The 17,207-nt window shown below is 43.9% G+C and overlaps 1 protein-coding gene across 2 annotated transcripts in view; it reads left to right on the top strand.

Moving 5' to 3' along the window:
- The window catches only part of BMP2K (BMP2 inducible kinase), a 47,994-nt gene that overhangs the window by 23,687 nt on the left and 7,100 nt on the right, over nucleotides 1–17,207 (top strand). Inside the window, exons 8-15 of one of the 2 annotated variants that reach the window (XM_015623962.3) lie at nucleotides 186–289; nucleotides 1,838–1,917; nucleotides 2,721–2,881; nucleotides 4,150–4,310; nucleotides 4,919–5,014; nucleotides 5,702–5,883; nucleotides 6,666–6,823; nucleotides 9,830–9,943. In XM_015623962.3, coding sequence (XP_015479448.1) covers nucleotides 186–289; nucleotides 1,838–1,917; nucleotides 2,721–2,881; nucleotides 4,150–4,310; nucleotides 4,919–5,014; nucleotides 5,702–5,883; nucleotides 6,666–6,823; nucleotides 9,830–9,943 — 1,056 coding nt within the window. The remainder of the gene's footprint in view (nucleotides 1–185; nucleotides 290–1,837; nucleotides 1,918–2,720; nucleotides 2,882–4,149; nucleotides 4,311–4,918; nucleotides 5,015–5,701; nucleotides 5,884–6,665; nucleotides 6,824–9,829; nucleotides 9,944–17,207) is intronic. The other variant, XM_015623963.3, reaches the window with a different exon arrangement.

Here is a 17,207-nt window from a genome sequence, read left to right as displayed (position 1 = left end):
TGTAAACTACTTGACTTTACAAAAAGTATTAAAAAACTCCCTCAAACCCAAGATAACAGCGTAGATGACGGTTAGGGTGGAAAGCTGATTCAATGTAACTGCTGGATTTTTTCCTTGCTGGTAGCATACTGTCTCAACAGGCTTTTTTGTAATCTAGCAGTGATAAGTCTTATCAATTTTTGCAGGATATATGCTTGAACCAGATCAAGAGCAGAGACCTGATATCTTTCAAGTATCTTACTTTGCCTTTAAAATTGCCAAAAAGGAGTGTCCGGTGTCTAATATTAACGTAAGTACTCTTGAGTTCCCTCTGTGCTTTCAGTGTGTTGTATCACAGTGTAGGTAGTACTGAGAAGTCTCTCAGATGAGCTGAGAGATCACATCAATTCTGCTTTCAGTGTGTTGTATCACAGTGTAGGTAGTACTGAGAAGTCTCTCAGATGAGCTGAGAGATCACATCAATTCTGCTTTCAGTGTGTTGTATCACAGTGTAGGTAGTACTGAGAAGTCTCTCAGATGAGCTGAGAGATCACATCAATTCTGCCATGCCTGGCTCCTAAGTGGAACACAGAGCAGAGAACACTTCGGGTTGATGTGTGCATGAGATATGAGCTCTCTGTAAACGAAATATGCTCTTAATTTTGAGGGCATAGCTTCATGGACTGTATTGATACCATACCAGTACCTGGCTTAGTATTTTAGCCATCGGTTATCTCTTAATAAAATCAGTATGAAGTTTTCAGGTATTAACATTGATGACCACAGAGGGCTTAATGTTGTAAATGGAGTGTCAAGAGCATGGATCAACCCTTCACTTAGGCATCCTTAGCAGTTGTGTTAATGCATTGTGAGTTGGAAAGCAAACAGAGCCATAGTTGAGGCAGCCTGCCTTCTTACCCTTGCTTTCCATGGGGGTCTGAGCTTGCTCTCTGACATCTCTTGCCTCACAGATGTAAGGACATCTGCAGTGCAATGGAATTTGGGGACATCTAGCTACTGCTGAGTATTATAAAGTGAGTCTCAAGACAAGTATCAAGAGCAATCCATCTCAAAACTGAATTTACAACAGGTTGTAGTAATGTCTGTCTTCAGAGGCAGACAAGTGAGTTTTCTGAGATCCCTTTGAATTCCTTGTTTCCTTTATCATTGTAGAAGGAGGTTCTCAGTAAGTTTGAGTGTTGCCTTTTGGAAACACAGACTAAAACAAACCAGGAAGTCTTGAAATACTTGATAATGAGCTGTTTGTATTACTTGTGACCAGATAGAGATTTGCATTCATTATGTGCATTTGCCATTAGAGATGATGGATTTCCTCCTTCACCCCAAACTGCCATATTCCTTGTAAAACAGGGTCTAGGTGATGTGGGATTCATTCAGGAATGTGACTGAGGTGGGGGGAAGGTACAAGCCCATCGAAGCTTTGGCACTGTACAGTTTTCTGGAATCTGTGTTGTGGTGGAAGAGCAGAGGGTGCTAAGAACAGTTTCTTCAGAAGACTGGGCTTTGCTTTAGAGATTGAGGTTGAAGTAAGTCTCTGTGGAGTCCCACAAAAGTGCTTGGAGAACACGTACCTTAGTGCTGATAGCTGGCAGTGTAAATGAAGTGAAGCAGTTGAAAAAAGAGTCAGACCAGTCAGGTTCCACTTCACTTCTGCAACACTTGGAGAGGATATAGAGGTACTGTGAAGTTAAACCCTTTTTAATCTACAGCTGTGGAGTTCTGCATGAAGCCTTGTAACGTGGAGGTCTTGAATCCAAGCATACCTCTTCAATATGGAATGAATTTTTTTCTTTCAGGATTTTGGTTTTTTAATTTATTCAAATTTGTTTTTCCCAAGAATTCTCCTGTCCCTTCAACTCTTCCTGAACCCATGACAGCTAGTGAGGCAGCTGCTAGAAAAAGCCAAATAAAAGCAAGGTGAGCACAGGATGTGACTGTACATTGTCTTTCTTCTAATGTTACTAAGCTGCACGTTTGTTTAAAGTCTGTTTTCATATGCTTGTTAATAAATGAAATATTGCCACAGTGGAAATTATTAGATAAACTGTTCCCAAGAGCTTCAAGTCTATTTGGATTCCACTCTAACTTTTCTCATTTTACTGAGAATCCAGGGAGAGAAACTATTATTTTGAAGGGAAGTGGGTTTTGCTATTTTTTTTGACAAATTGAAACTTTTATGGAAAAATATTCACTTTTTTGTTCTTATTAGTAAAAATATATTAGAAACCTGGGAAATTCCTCTCCATGCTTCTGATTACTGCTATAATCTACTGTGTATGTGCTTGAGGCACCACTAGATAAATCCTTTACCTTTTCATTGCTTGTTAATGGAAGTTATTTGGGTTTGGGTCTACCAGCATGTATGACTTGGTTTCTTCTACATTCAGCTATAATTATCAGCTCCATTTGCAAAAAAAAAAAGAGAAACAATAATATAATAAATCAGTAGAAGTAGAAATAATTTGACCTAACGTATATTTTCCTTTCTCTTACTTCTTGTATATATGGACAGTAGTCCTGTTTGGAATTACAGGGTTGTGGTGGACTCAAGTATGGGACTGGAGTTTTAGGAAACAAATTTTAACATCTGTGCAGTGCAGAAGTAGAGTGGAAATGATTAAGACATAACTCAGTTACTAAGAGCTGTACCGTGTCAGATTTGAAGTAGAAATTGTTGTCCTTTTCTCAAGTACCTTATATGGGAAAAATTGCCCTTTCAGAATAACAGATGCTGTTGGACCAACAGAAACCTCAATTGCACCACGACAAAGACCAAAGGCCAATTCCAGCACTGCCCCTCCCAGCGTGCTGGCGATCCAGAGCTCAGCAACTCCTGTCAAAGTACAAGTTCCTGGGGAATTCGCTCATCGTGGGCAAAAAGGTAACTTAATGTGTAAGGATGGATCAAAATAAAGAAGGAACTGTGCTTCTATTCTTCTTCTTGCTCCACTAGACATAACATGTAAAACTCAGTTTTATCAGTCTTATTTTTATATACCAAAAACCAAATCTTCGTCATTTCTGAAAGACTCTAAATGAGTGAGTAGTAAATTCGAGGGGCCACAAAAACTAAATGCAGATTGAGAAGTGAGAGTGCTTTTCCCTTGTGCTTCACACTGGTTTCTGAATGAGCTTGGCCACTGCAGACAAAAGTTCACGCTTGTTTTGACTTGGGAATAATGCACAGAAAGTACAGAGCCCTTCTGTATCAAACTGGGTTTTTTTGTAGTAAGAGAAATATTCTCAAGAAGTTATGAGATAGCACCAATATGTTGGTGGTGTTTGTAGGCTGGAACCATGTCACTTCTGTCATAACTGACAGATTTGTTCCACATGGCACTGTGGATTCAGGAGGAGTAAGGGGAGACTCAGTTGAGTGAAAGGGGTTTTTGAAAAATCCTTCTTCCTTTTCTTATACTGAAAGAGTTTTGGTAAATATTCACACAAATAGGTGACATTTATACATGTTAAGTGTCTGCTGCAGGAAAGGAAGAGTAGTTTCAGATACGGTATTGGAAAAGTCTCAGAAGGCCACAGAATATGTCCCAGATATAAGTACTTTTTATCAGGTGGTGTCCATGTAACATCCATCTGAAAAAGCTTTTTCTGTTATGACAGGAACAGATGAGGACTTGAGAATATAAAACACATTATACAAGAGAGAAATGTGTGGTAGTACCTGTCTCTTAAAAGTTGCAAAAGAAAGTGAATGGTAAAATTGATCAGATGTTCTGTTGAAGGGAGTTTGATGGATGAGCTAATAGTTTCCTTAAAGAAAAGAATTCAAAATAGGTCTGTGTTGAATGCATGTGAAGCTGTGTGCTTTGAGATAGGGGTTTGAGGTCCTGCAGTGTGTAACTTAAGTGGTAGTGAAGCAGAAGTCTGGAACCCAGCTTGCTGTCATGAGACCGGGGAAGCTTCCAGCATCTTGCACATGGAAATGGTTAAATTTGCAGGCCTGGAATTACTTTTAAAGAAATCGACTAGGTATCTACCAGGTGTTCTGGTAGATTTTAAGAAATCTAAAAGAAATCTGGTCATAGTGGGAAGAGAAGTTGGCAGACAGTGTCAGCTTGAGGTGAAAACCTGCCAGGGAAGGCTCTGGCTGAAGCTGAGGTGTCTGGATGTCAGTAGTGTTGTCTGTCACAGGAACCACGCGACCAGGGAATGGACAAGACATCTCACAGTCCCAAGGGACCACTCCACAGCAGCACAGGGTCCTCCAGCAGCTGCAGCAGGGAGACTGGAGACTGCAGCAGCTGCACCACTTGCAGCACCAGCCCACCATGCAGGATGCTTATATCCAGCAGGTACAGTCAGATCTGTTAGACAAGTGTCTGACACTCATGGTGTATGTTCATTACCCTTGGAATCGTGCCAGTTCAACACTTGGGCTGTTGCTGCCTATACTTCTCCAGCTAAAAGAACACCTATCCCTTCTTACTCTTGCTTTGTCCCTTCATAGGCCCTGCCATGTTTGTCCTAGGAAGTTGCTTGCCTTGTGCTGTGTTCTTGCAGTTTGACCCTGAATTCTGTCTTGCTTTGCATCACTGCTCTGTGACTTCAAGGCTTTACCCATGTGTAAAGGAGCTCGGGGTAAATGTTAGCAGTCATTATGGCTGATGATGTTATGCTTGCAGTACCCGATTGTACGTGCACCAGGTGCTGAATTACTAAAAATAAAATCTGATGGATTTTTGGTCAAGAATTGATTGGGGAGTGGGGGAAGGAAAAAGCTTCCTACCAGAGTGATTGAAGTGCAGTGACTGAATTGCAAGCTGGTTTTTGCTAATATAATATCTTAATTCAAAAACGCTGTGGAGTCATACATGTGGCAGTCAGAAGAAGCATTAACTAAATACTTGCTTATTTCTGAGGGGGTATCATTACTTTTTAAAGCTCTTTTTTGTCTTGGCAGTATCACCAAGCAGTGCACCAGCAGATGGTCCAGCAGCAGCTGTTGCTGCAATCTGTGTACCAGCAGCAGCCTGCCCAGTCACAGTATCCTGCCATGGTATGTCACAGAGATGGTAGAGTCTTAAAATATGGCCTGTGCTTGTAAATCTCTTGTGTAGATGCAGTAAGAGAAGTGCCTGGCTAATTGTACTGAGCTGACACAGTTGATGGCATGCAGTTTGGCATATAAAATAATATGTGGCTGGGGGAAAGTTAATCCAAGCTAGCTTGTCTGGAGTTGCACTTGAGTATTAATAATAGGATAGGATCTATCCCAAGTTTCATGAGAAGGTCTGTGCTCGTTTGAAACATACTTGGTTAATGTTTGCAGTACTAGCCACAGCAGCAAATAGATGTTGCATGACAGAGAGTGGCTGAAAACAGTGATATTGCAGTTCTTACTTGAAAAGCAAGAGAGCTAACTGCCACAGCCTGTTTTTTAAAGATCAGGAGAAGTTGTGCTGGAGTATTGTATTAAGATTTAAGAATAGACTGTGATGAAAAGGCAATTAGCAGTGCTGCAGTAGCACATATTTGGGGTGCAGTAATTACAGAAATGTGAGTGGTAATAATAGGCTGGAAAAGCAAAGCAGTGGCACTGGCGTGTCAGAGCGGCGTCTCTGTGCCCCTGTGTTCTGGAGGGGGGGCCCTGGGTGTGTTTGGCTGCAGGAGCATTGCTGATACTTGGCAGAAGAGCTTCTGCCAGCCCATGTGTGTTCTGCTAACACAGCCCTGATTTCCCCAGGTGCAGCAGTACCAGCAGGCTCTCCTGCAGCAGCAGATGCTGGCTCAGCAGCGGGCACAGCAGGCACAGTCCCCTGAATATATCACTTCTCCACAAGACTTTGCACCAGCCTTAATCTCCTACCCCAGGTCTCTCCCAGTGCATGGCGGAACAGTGGCAGATCCTCCCTACCCTGCAAACAGGTGAGAACTGTGGCTCAGCTCAGCCTGGGGGTTACTGGAGCCCTACATGCACTAATTGTGGTTAGCACTGCCAAATCCTTCTCTCACAAGTTACTTGCTTTGGTGGTAAGAGATTACTTTGAGCAGTTGGACAGTGGGTGTTCAGTGGTAAAGGATATTTTGGGAGCAAAGCGAGACAGTTTGTTAACAGATCAGCCTGGTACAATTTCTTAAAAGTATGTTTTCCAGTATTTCCTTTTCATGGACTTACTCCAGGAACTGACTGCTGACCCCTTCGCTTGGGCTGGTCAGTAGCATCTGAAAGGAATTTTCAAATACCTGTTAAGAGCAGCTTTGTAGTTGGCCTTGATGTGCTGCCTACTCCTGTGCTCAGAGGTGTGACCTGAGCATGTAACATGATGTACACCTCAGAAGAGATACAGTCCCTAAGCAGTGGCCCTTGGACCTGCTTTTGCTTAATAGATGGTAATAAATGATGACTTTTGCATTAATTCATGTGAACAACAGAGGATGTAATAAAAAATACCTTTCCTTTCTGATTTAAAAATAAAAACAACTTAAAAATCTGTCCAATTTCACTGATGTTAGAAACCAGGTTATATATTTGTGTAAGTTCCTATTAGGCTTCTTTTCAGTTGGCCTTCAAATTATGTTGGGATGAGCTCTTAATGCATGTGTGCTGCTTGGGTGTAGGATTTGGCCTTCTGAAAGGTGTCTCAAATTTTGACCCTGATAACCAATCCTGTCATGTTTCTATTTGCTTCCTCAAACTGACTCCACAGGTCAGGTATTCCTGATGCTGAAGCGATTGCCAGTTACCCAAAGCAGAACATCAGTAACCCACCTGATATGTCAGGTTGGAACCCGTTTGGAGAGGACAATTTTTCCAAGTTGACAGAGGAGGAGCTGCTGGACAGAGAGTTTGACCTGCTAAGATCAAGTAAGGGACGCTTGAAGGCTTACTTTGCTTCCCAGTAAATGAGGGCTCTGATTGCTCAGCAGTTCCAACACCTGCTTGTCCGAGGACTGTGCAGGCTGTGTACAGAACATTCTTTCTGAGCATTTGAGGGCACAGTTGGGCCTGTCTTCCTTTCCTTTTCCTTTTTGAAAACATGTGCACTAGGAACTCACCGTCTGAAACTGGTAGTTACTGGCTCAATTACTGCAGAAATGGTAGTGTCTTAGCTCTTCTCCACTGCTTGTGTCACCTTCATTGCCACCAGGCTCTCAACAGCAGAGGTATGTTGTCAGATGGGAAGAGAATTTTGGCTGCTTGCTTTATTCCTTTCCAGCTTTTTTCTTGCACACCAGAGCAGAAGATTGTGTGGGTCTGATATGTCCTTTGAAAATGCCTGAAAGAAAATTGATCTATTACATTATGTTAATGTTTTGTACTGTCCTTTTTGAGTGGCTACATGTAAGGGCTGGTTTATTGTACTGATATGGCAATAGTTGAATAAACTTTTTCCTCGTGAAGTCAGTTATCTCCATGGTTTTTACTTGGAATTACTTTCTGTTTTTAATTGCTGAACACATGCTTGTTAGTTGCTCTTCCTATAACTGGTGTTGTTGAGATCAGATTTATTAGGGGGACTTGGAAGATGTGACAATGTTAAAAAACAGATTGTATATGCTTGGCTGTCTATCAGCAAGTTTCTTGCAATTAAAAGTACAGTAAAGTTGAATTCTGAGTAACTGAAAAAAATACCTTTGCCTTCAGTTGAGTATTTTTCTTATTGGATGTGCACCTTACCCGTTAATCCTTTAGGGAAGTGACTGGGTGGGTTCGTTTGTGGAACTCTGGTTGTTAGTTTTCCTTTGTGTCCTGTGTGGATCGGATCAGACTCCTGTTTTTGATGTGGGAATGGAGCCTGCTCACATTTTACAGTCAAATGTCTCACTGGTAGCTGGGAAAAATGGCTCAAGTACTAGCTGAAATTAAGCATTCCTTCCAAATGCAAGTTAAGGGTTTGTTTCAGTAGTAGAATTGAATATCTGGAAGCCTGCTCCTACCACGTGTGGCCCTTAGTCTTCTGAAATAAGGCACTGGTGAGTCTGGAGCAGGTTAGTTTGTACCCATGGTCAGCACAACACCACCCACTTTCAGAATCTGGGGCTGCTGGACTGCTGGCACTCCTTTTGTAAGTGGGGTGAGATTGACTTGGTTAAGCCACAAGTTTTGAACAAATGCAAGTACCAAAGAAGATGATAACCAAGGTGCAGTTTGGGCTTGCTCTTGGAGGTAGTTGAGTGCACAGGAGAGCTGGGTGTGATCACACACCTGGTGTGCTGTATCTGAGAAGCAGGCTAAACCCAACAGCACAGCTCTGCTCAGTAGGAGCCAGCATTAGGGGCTTTAGTCACTCCCACAGGGAGAATGCAGAAATAACCCTGAATTACTCCCTTGCCTGCAGCACACTAGATGGCAGCCTTGTCTGTACAGATGGGGGCTGCCTTCCAGCTGCTCTGAGCTCCTGGGGCTGGGTGTCCCTCAGGGGAGGGGGAGCACGGGTGGTTTGTGTCTGTGTGTGCATGTAGATACACACGTACCTTCAGAGACCTGTGAACTCGGCGTTTGGATCCCGAGGGTGTTGTGCCAAAGATCCTATGAACCTACCTGGCAGTGGTCATGCCTTTGCTGCAGTCAGAGCAGAAATAATTCTACTTCCTGTTGTCTCCTGGTACTTTCTCAGACTTGCCTGGAATAATGCGAGGGCAGGAGATTTATTGTAAAACTAAGTCTCGTGCCTATGAAATTGTCTTTAACTGCGTAAGACTTACTGGAATTTCCTTAGATATGTATTAAGCATGAAGGCTGAGTTCCCTTTAGATTTAGGTTATCTCCTATGAGGGGAAAAAGGCTGTTGAGTACTAGGTAACTTTTTTGCCATCTAGAGAAAAAAATATTGCAGATGGAGATTTGATCAGTGGTTCTACTTTTCTGTTACTAAAGCCAACTGCTGTCCTGTACTTCATAACTCGCATACAGTGGTGTGTAAGTTCGTGGCGCTGACTAGTTCTCAGAACACAAATCCTTTCTGTCTCTTCTCAGAAGGCTAGTTTGTATTGTTGAGATGATACTTTATACATAAATTAAAGATGTTTCTAACTCTGGCAAGTGTTTTTAAGGCTTATGTGTTTATGACAGTAACACCTAAGTAAATATGGAAAGCCTTTGGTAGAGGATGAAGATGTTGCCACAATTTGTCAGGCTGGCATTACCATCGCGTTTGGTGTGTTGAGAGGATTAATGTCAGTGTGTGCAGTGATGGGTGCTGCTGGGGTGATTAATCACTTCTCTTGTAAAAGGGGATCCAATTCCTAGGCTGGAATACATTGCTTATGCTTGGTGTTTTCCTACTAGAATAATGCTGGTTGTATTAAAAGGTAACGTGCAATTGGGTGGATTTCTGAACCGAGCACCTTTGTGGGGAGCTGTGACACACAGTGACAGATTGGAGCTCCTGGCTCTTGTTGTTTCTCGTTGGTGTTGCTGTGATCATCAGTTAGTGATGGGCCAGAAGTGACATCTGATGCTGCATTTCTGACAGCATTATGAAGAAGTACATTTCTTAAACAGCTCCTGTAACTACTTAATCATCTGTGCAGAAATGGGAGCCAAGAAAGTGAGTCTGCTTTTTCACTGGGGAAAAATCCCCAGCGCTGCTTTCATAGCATTTGCACAAAGGCTCGGGATCACCCCGGTGCTCCAGCAGGGACAGGTGTGGCTGCAGAGCCTCCCAGGCGCTCTGCCTGTCTCCTGCAGTCAGACCAGCTGTGCAGGCAAGAGCTGTGCTTCTTACAAGCCTTCCTTTGTCAAGCCCCCTGCCAGAGAAGATATTCCTCCCTCACCCTGTACAGTGCATAGCTTTGCATAGGTGTAAGTCCTGCCATTTTTATTTTATTTTACTTTAGTTTTTGTTCTGTTTCATTTTGTTTTTTACAGACAGGCTGGTGGACAGGAGAGCATCTTCAGATAAGAATGTGGAGCCACATGCTGCTCCACAGACAAGTCCTCCTGAAGATCCCTTTGGTTCTGTTCCTTTCCTTTCTCAGCAAGGCAAGTTCCATCTGTGACGTGATTACCTCGTAGCTGTACGCATACCTGCCTGTAGGTGTATGTATCTGCTGAAGTATGCACAGCAGTTCAGGGACCAAAGAGTGGCAAAGGCTGCCTCTAACTGCACATGGGTTGAAGGGATGTGTTGGTGTGTTGATTACCTCCAGTTAAAACCACTTGTGCATCCAGCTCCTGGTGCCTGTGGAGCCTTGGCCCAGCCTGTGTAGGGTGTGCTTCTGCTGGGCCAGTGCCTTGGCATCAACGGGGCAGAGCCATGGCTGTCTTTGCTGAAGTCAAATTCCTTACTAAGGCCAGATTTTGCTACTTCCCTGTAGTCTGCCTCTGAGTCACACTGCTTCTGTAGTTTACTTGTCCAGCCAAGTGAAGACAATAAGCTTCTATGCACTTAATGCCCGGTTTTGGTACAAGTCAAACACAAAACATTTTGTGTTGCCTATACACGGGGAGGGTCGGCATTCCTTATTGCTTTTCAGTTCAGCTCTGACTATGTTTACCTTGAATGGAAGTAAAAATAATGTGTTATGTGGGTGTTGTGAGTGGGAAACTGCATCATCTTGCAACTTAAGCAGCAGTTTTAACATTTGGTTGATCAGCACTTTAGTACTTATTTTGGTACCTTTGACAAAGCCTGTGTGGTAAAAGGAGCTGAGTCAATTCTGGAACCACTTGGGTTTTGTTGTGAGTTCTTGTGTGAGAAAGGTGCCTTAGTACAACTTGTAAAGACTGTTTTTATGCAAGTTCAAAAGCTCAGGTAAAATGCCTTAAAATAAACCAGCTGGGGTCAACCTAAGGTAGTATCTGTGTTTTCTTTCACTTGGATCTTGCATTCTTGGAGAAGCTCTGCTAGGGCTGCCAAGTGCTCCAGTGCTCCACGTGGTGAAGGTGGGACAGGGAAATGCTGTTGTGTTCCAGCAAAGCCTTTGGTGAAAATCCCTCTGTGCCCATGGCAGCTCCTGTCCCTAGATCTGGATTCATTCTGTTTGCTTTAGGGCTGTGTTCTTAGTTTGTGGTTTTGTTGCACTCTCTCAGGAAAAGTTCACCTTGTTCATGCTCAGTGCCATGTGAAAGCCATTTAGTGAAGAAGGGTTTGCTCTCTAGTTGCTCTTCAGAAAGGTTTCCCTGGCATCTTCACTCCAGAGTTTGCTTTGACTTATAGGTGAGCCTGAATTCACATGCAAAACAAACAGGAATAGTTTACACTCCATTTAAGTTGGGAACCATCAGGTACTCAGTCTCCAGCCAAGTATTCCATACCCTTGTGTCCAGGGGTTATTTTATTGCTGTCCTCACTTGGAAGTGCATTTGATTGTTGCTGGGTTTTTTAGGGGGTTATAGTACAGCTTTAGATTGTAACAAATGTCTTCACTGTATATTATCACATGCTTTATTTTTGTTACTTGGAATCCAAGCTCTAATTCTTGACATACTGAAAAGAAAAAAAAAAAAGGCAGTTGCTTCTATTAAGGGGAGGAAAAATCTCCTGAAATTCAGTCATGGCTGAAAAACCAGGTTGTTTGAGACATGTTGAGCTGGTTGTGGACTGACAGCTGTGGCACTGGGAAAAAATTGTGCACTTTTCAATACCCTTTTTTCCTGTGGACATGGAAATGGCATTTAAACAAGAGTAAATACTGGCTTGGTTTCAAGAAAGGTATTGCTAATTATCTGTTAACTGTGAATTGCACTTACAAAACAAATCAGGTATAATAAATCTTTAAATGTTAATATTCATCTTTTAAAAGCTGGTTTGTGTTCCCCACTGGACTGTTCTTGGTAATGTCTTGAAAAGTGTTGTTGCAAGACATGAAAGAAAAGGAGAAAGCTGTTGACTTGGACATGATTAATTTTTAGCTGAAGGCTTTCTGGGACAAACTTGACAAACGTCCTTCCCTAATATTTTGATTTCCGTTTGTACTTAGCACTGCTGTGTGACACGTTCTTCCTGATTTGTTCCTTGTGATTGCGAAACGTGTAACTGAGAAGCAAACTACCTGTGTCTCTTACTCAGGGCATCCAAGGGCAAGTGGAACAGAGGTTTAATAACTTGAGTTCAGTTCCAGCATTTGTGAGAGAGACTCTGGGGTTGTGTTAAAGCACAAGTTTTGTTTCCTTATTGTAACATGTCTGGGGCCAAGTGGGGAGTGTGTTAGCACTATTTGGCCAGGCCTCTGACCCCACTGAGTTCTGACATGTTGAACTACCATGAGATGAAATGTTGACCATATAAACACCAGGTCTTGAAAGTAAATAAAATTGACTTTGTTGAAAAGTGGCTGTTCTTACTGAAGTTGTGTTCTGCTGTATTGACCACAGTTGCAGCTCAAAGGTTTTCCTTGCTCTGGCATGGGTCTGATGTATAAATTGTGTGTGTGGGCTGTGGCTGAGTAGAGCCACCCCAAGGATTACCCAGGTTTTGGAGGCTTTAGGGTTCTCTGCTGAAAGCAGCTCTTCACTCGGTAATGACCTGGCTCCTGTCACCTCCTGAGAGTACAGCAAGATGAGGAATATCACGTGTCACCTTGGGACTTGGCAACGTCAAGTGCTGGTAACCTGGCCAAGTGTCACCAGGTATGTGAACTGGTGTCTGGAAGGTGAGGCAGGGGAGAGCAGAGGCTGCAGTGGGAGGCCTTTGATCATCGTTGGGAAAGCCTGTGGGCTGCTGTGACTTGGGATATTTCCTGTTGAGCTGAGAGTGCATGTCAGGCTGGCACTGCTGCAGAGGTCACCAGGAGAAGAAACCTGGAACTGGATGGACTCCAGCTGCTTGTCTGTTAGGCCTTCTGTGCTTATTTTTGTCCTGTGGGAATGGAGAGCCAGCAGCAACACTTGTGTCCCTTGGTGTGCCCCGAGGGAAAGGGGTGCAAAATGAGCCCACAGATGTTGGGTTCCTCTCAGTCTGGGGAATAGGGAAGCACTGTGGAAGCTCTTGGTGTCTCTCACCCTTGGTGTGTATCCTGTTAAAATCATTCTCACAAGTTAAGTTGCTACGCACACTACCTTATGCCTGGATTTTTGTGGGAAATAGTAGTGCTCTAACACCTGAGATGACTGGAAAAGAAACTTGGCCTGGGGAAGAATTCCGGTGCTTGATCTGATAGAAGCAAACTCTACATTACCAACTTCTTAATGAAAGAGAGAGAAGACAGCACAGTTAAATAGCCACCACTGGGGCACTTAGACATTCACACGAGGAAAACAGATCCTGGTTCTGGAATGCCTGAACTGGATGGTGACAGTGGAAGAAACATCTCCTGTGGTCAGCCTTTTGGAATGGAAGTCAAGTGTGTGTTAACCCCTTGTAATTATGTTGTAATCCCCTTTGTTATTATCAAGTGTTTCAGAAGCTCAGAAGAAACACTTGGTGCTGCTCTCACATGTAAGAAGGAAATGTCATGAATATAGTAGAGTTGGCTGGTGAGTTGTACTCGGTGCCTTTGGTCATCTTGCATTTCATCACACTAATGATTTGTAGGATGAAGCCAGCCTAGGATGGCCTTTTGCTTCCCTCAGCTTAATCCTGCAATTCCCAGAAGGAATACAAGAAGTGAGGTAACACTCAGAATCACATGGATGGGCTGTGTGAGGAACAGAGGTGTTGGGAAATGTTTCCTGAAGCTGTTGCAGGCATTTGGCTCCTGTGGAGGAATCTCCGGGAGCTGTCGCCTGACTTGGATCTCGGGATGGGGTTTTGGTTCAGGTCATCTCATTAACAGTTCTGCTGGCTGGTGTACAGATCATGTACACCATGTGATGTAGTTGTGATCAAGTCCCTTGCTTTTTGTAGCCTCCTTGGGTAACCCCTTCTGAGCCAGTGCAGGCCTGTTATCTGTGCAGAGACTGAATAAAAGCAAGTCCAGTTCTGTAACAGCTTCCTTCTGACTTCCAGATTTCCCACACTCAGCCACGTGCTGGTGTCTTCAAATGGTCACTGCAGGTGTCTGTCTTGGAACAAGAGGTGCTTTTTGGTGTGGTGTGTTGTCCCAGCTGTGTGGGTCTGCGTGCCAGACAGCAGTGCCAGGGGAATCATCCAGAGCCTTGGAGACAGCCCTGAGAATGCCCTGTTGCAGTAGGTGCTGCTGGATATGCACAGTGTCACAGCAGAAACATGTGCTGTCCTGGCAGGGACAGACATGGGGGATGATTATTCATTCAGCTGATTTTTGTGTATGCCTTCTAACAGGGTTTCAAACCACTGCAAGTTCGGTACTACAGCTGTGGGTGGAGCCCTGGGACCACACTGCAGTTTGGCCTTTAGAGGAGACACAGCTTGCTAGAATTGAAGAAATAATTATTAATACCAGACCAGAAGAAACAAGAAAGACTTGAGCTGCTTTTCCAACTTGAAAAATGCTCCTGCCAACTATTCATGTTTCTTTGACAGCTGATGTTGATGGCTTAAAGATGGCCAGCCCTGTGCAGTGATCTGGCTGTTACTTCAGGTTTAGGTAACTTGGCAGAGAGAGTTCTTGTCAATATCTGTAGTTACTGAAAGCTTTGCAGATGTTACTCTGTACCTTCTTGGCTGTGGTTTCAGTTATTCATGGTGCTTGCTGAATGCAGGTTCAGGATATTTCCCTGTATTGAGATAATCTTAAACTTGAGCTATTCTAGATAGCACTTCCTGAGTAACCTGAAATTGTTCACTCCTCATAGGTATCAATGATATGTCTGCATTTTCTCTCCAGTATCATCTACTGATTTTTTAAAAGTTTTTTCAAGTCATGCAGCAGTCATGGACACATTGCACTCTTATTGTATTGCACTTGAATCTCTGGAGTAATTATTTAAAAGAATGTCAGTAATAACTGCCAGACACAAGTGTAGTATTCTTCCTTTGTTGTTCCTCTTGAAAATAGAGGTGGTAAGATGTGTAAATCCATTACAGTGTTGAGCAGCTGCTGCCCTGGCTGTTGTCAGAGAACTGGTGCAGATTTAGTTGCAGCCTGCCGGTAATCCTTGGGCTGACATGTGGCAAATTGTTATGAAATGATGGTGGCAGTATGTTCCCAATTCCAGGGGAGCTTAAAGCTCTTAGGCCCCACTCTTGGGCTACCCCCACGATACCCTAAAATGAGGAGCCAGCAGAAGGCATGTAATTACTGCAGTTGTTCGAGGGAATTCATCCTCTTATAATCCTGTGTCTCGAAAAAGAACATCGGAACAGAAAATTTCCTTGAAGATTGAGATCTTCTTATATGATTAAAGATGTTCCACCTGGCTCGCATTTGAGCAAGGAACAATTGTTCCCTACAAGCTGCAAACCTGATTAGAAGTGTGGTAATCTGAGCAGCACATTGCAAACAGATGTTGTGCACCAGAGTGCAGCACTGCTGTATAAATGGGTGTCTGGAGGTCTCTGCAGCACTGTAGCCTGACAAGATGGCATGAAATCAACGTGACACAACACTTCACTTGGGAAATCTGTTTGGCCAGAGCTTTCAGTTGTCACTAGGTGGGGGCTTTTCCCTTTGGGGGGATTGTTTCTGTGTGTAGCACTCTTTATTTCGTTTGCTAACTTCATTAGCAGTGAAACAGGGGCAACTGTAGTGTAGAAGACCAAACTATTCCTATCTTAGTTTAAAAAACAATAGTTCTAGGGAGGGTGTTTTTGTGTAGTTGGTTTGGTTCTGGTTCTTGTCTGATGCTGTTTTAACATCAGCCCTAGCTGCTGGGGCTAACCTGAAGCCGCTGCAGCTGCCAAGGTAGGTACACAGATGGTTTGTTCCCTCAGGGTTGGCCAGGTGGGGCTAAAAGCGTGCACGATGAGTGTCTTAGAGTAGTTCCTGCTTGGAGCAGGTGGCTAACCTCAGCACACACAGAAGGATAAAGGAGGATACTTGTTCTTTGCTGACACACTCCAGTGTGGGAGCAGTGCTGTCACCGTTCTGGAAATACTCCTTGGAGTGAAAGTGTTTTCTTTAAACCCACATATCGGGAGCAGTTGCTATTCACAGTGTCATTGCTGTGTGCCACCTGCTTTCCAGGTGACATTGTCAGTGGAGTACCATACGTGCTGGCTCTGCACCTCTGGAATAGTGAGCTCTTAGTGGAGGTTTTGAGTTTCTGGGTAATTCCCAGTCTGTACATAACACCTAGACACTGGTTTCCTGCTGCAAGAAGCAAATCATGTTGGTAGCTCTGGCAAGGAGTCTGGAGAAGGAGGAGTCTCAGCTGAAGAGCTAGAAATTTGGAAACCTTCAGAAACCACTGCTGAACTGAGATGCAGTTACTGACTCGCTCTGATGGTGTTAGAAGGGGAAAAAGTCTTTCTGCTGTGTCTTTGTGTGGCCTCAAAGATGTTTTGGACCGTGTTTTTTCACGTGCAGGAACACATGCTTACAAATCCACACCTTAAGCTTCCCTTGCCTGCAGGCTGTCTCATTGCTGCCAGCACAACTGCTGGGGTGTGCTATATCCAGCGAGCCATGGCAGTGCCCTCAGTGGAGCAAGAGCCCACAGAACTGACCGGGGCCAGGACAGGCTGCTGTGGGCCAAGTAAAAATCAACAGGTACACCAAACTTTGCTATTCTCCTTGCTGTTCAAGCACTTCCCCTGTGTCTGCCTCTGTCAGCCAGGAAGGTGCTCAGCATTCCCTTGAAGAGTGGTTCAGAGCTCCAAGTACAGGGGGGAAGCACCTGGCTGCTGTGTTGCTGTGGATGCATGTCTCCAGCAAGAGGGACCGCTCAGTCACTTGTTCCTGGATTCATCTCAGTTCCTCTGGAGACTGTACTTGTCAGACTGAAGAGAGGAAACCTTAGTGTGGGTAGGCTGGGCTGTCTGGATGCCTGATGGCCAGGATCATTTGTGTGTGTTGCCATAAGAATCACAGCTGTGGATAGCAGGTGGGTCTGCTGGGATGCTGGAGCAGCCGGATGCCGGGACATGGAGAGTGCTGTGGGAAACATCCTCTGGAGAGGTGTGGGGCTGAGAGCTGCACCTCCTGTGCCTCAGACATTCCCTTAAGAAGCTCATCTGCTCGTGGTAGAGGTTGAGTGTTCTGTCTCCTCAGTGCCTGTTATAGTTGGTTTTCCAGGGATGCTTGACTGTGGCAGCACTTAACAAATGACATTTAAACCTTTTGGTAAGTCAGGTTAAGATAACACTGCGATTCAATTCTTCCTTGGAAAAAAATTGCTTTATCAGTTGTTTACTGCATGTTGAGATGAGGTGCAAAGGTCTAAGCATTCTGTGGGACTGTAAACTCTTGTGGATATGGACATAGAGAAGAGGTTTGAGCCTTTT

This window comes from Parus major, chromosome 4, assembly GCF_001522545.3.
Source record: "Parus major isolate Abel chromosome 4, Parus_major1.1, whole genome shotgun sequence".
Lineage (NCBI taxonomy): Eukaryota > Metazoa > Chordata > Aves > Passeriformes > Paridae > Parus > Parus major.
The sequence above is the reverse complement of the archived record's forward strand: the minus strand, read 5'-3'. Positions and strand labels throughout refer to the sequence as shown.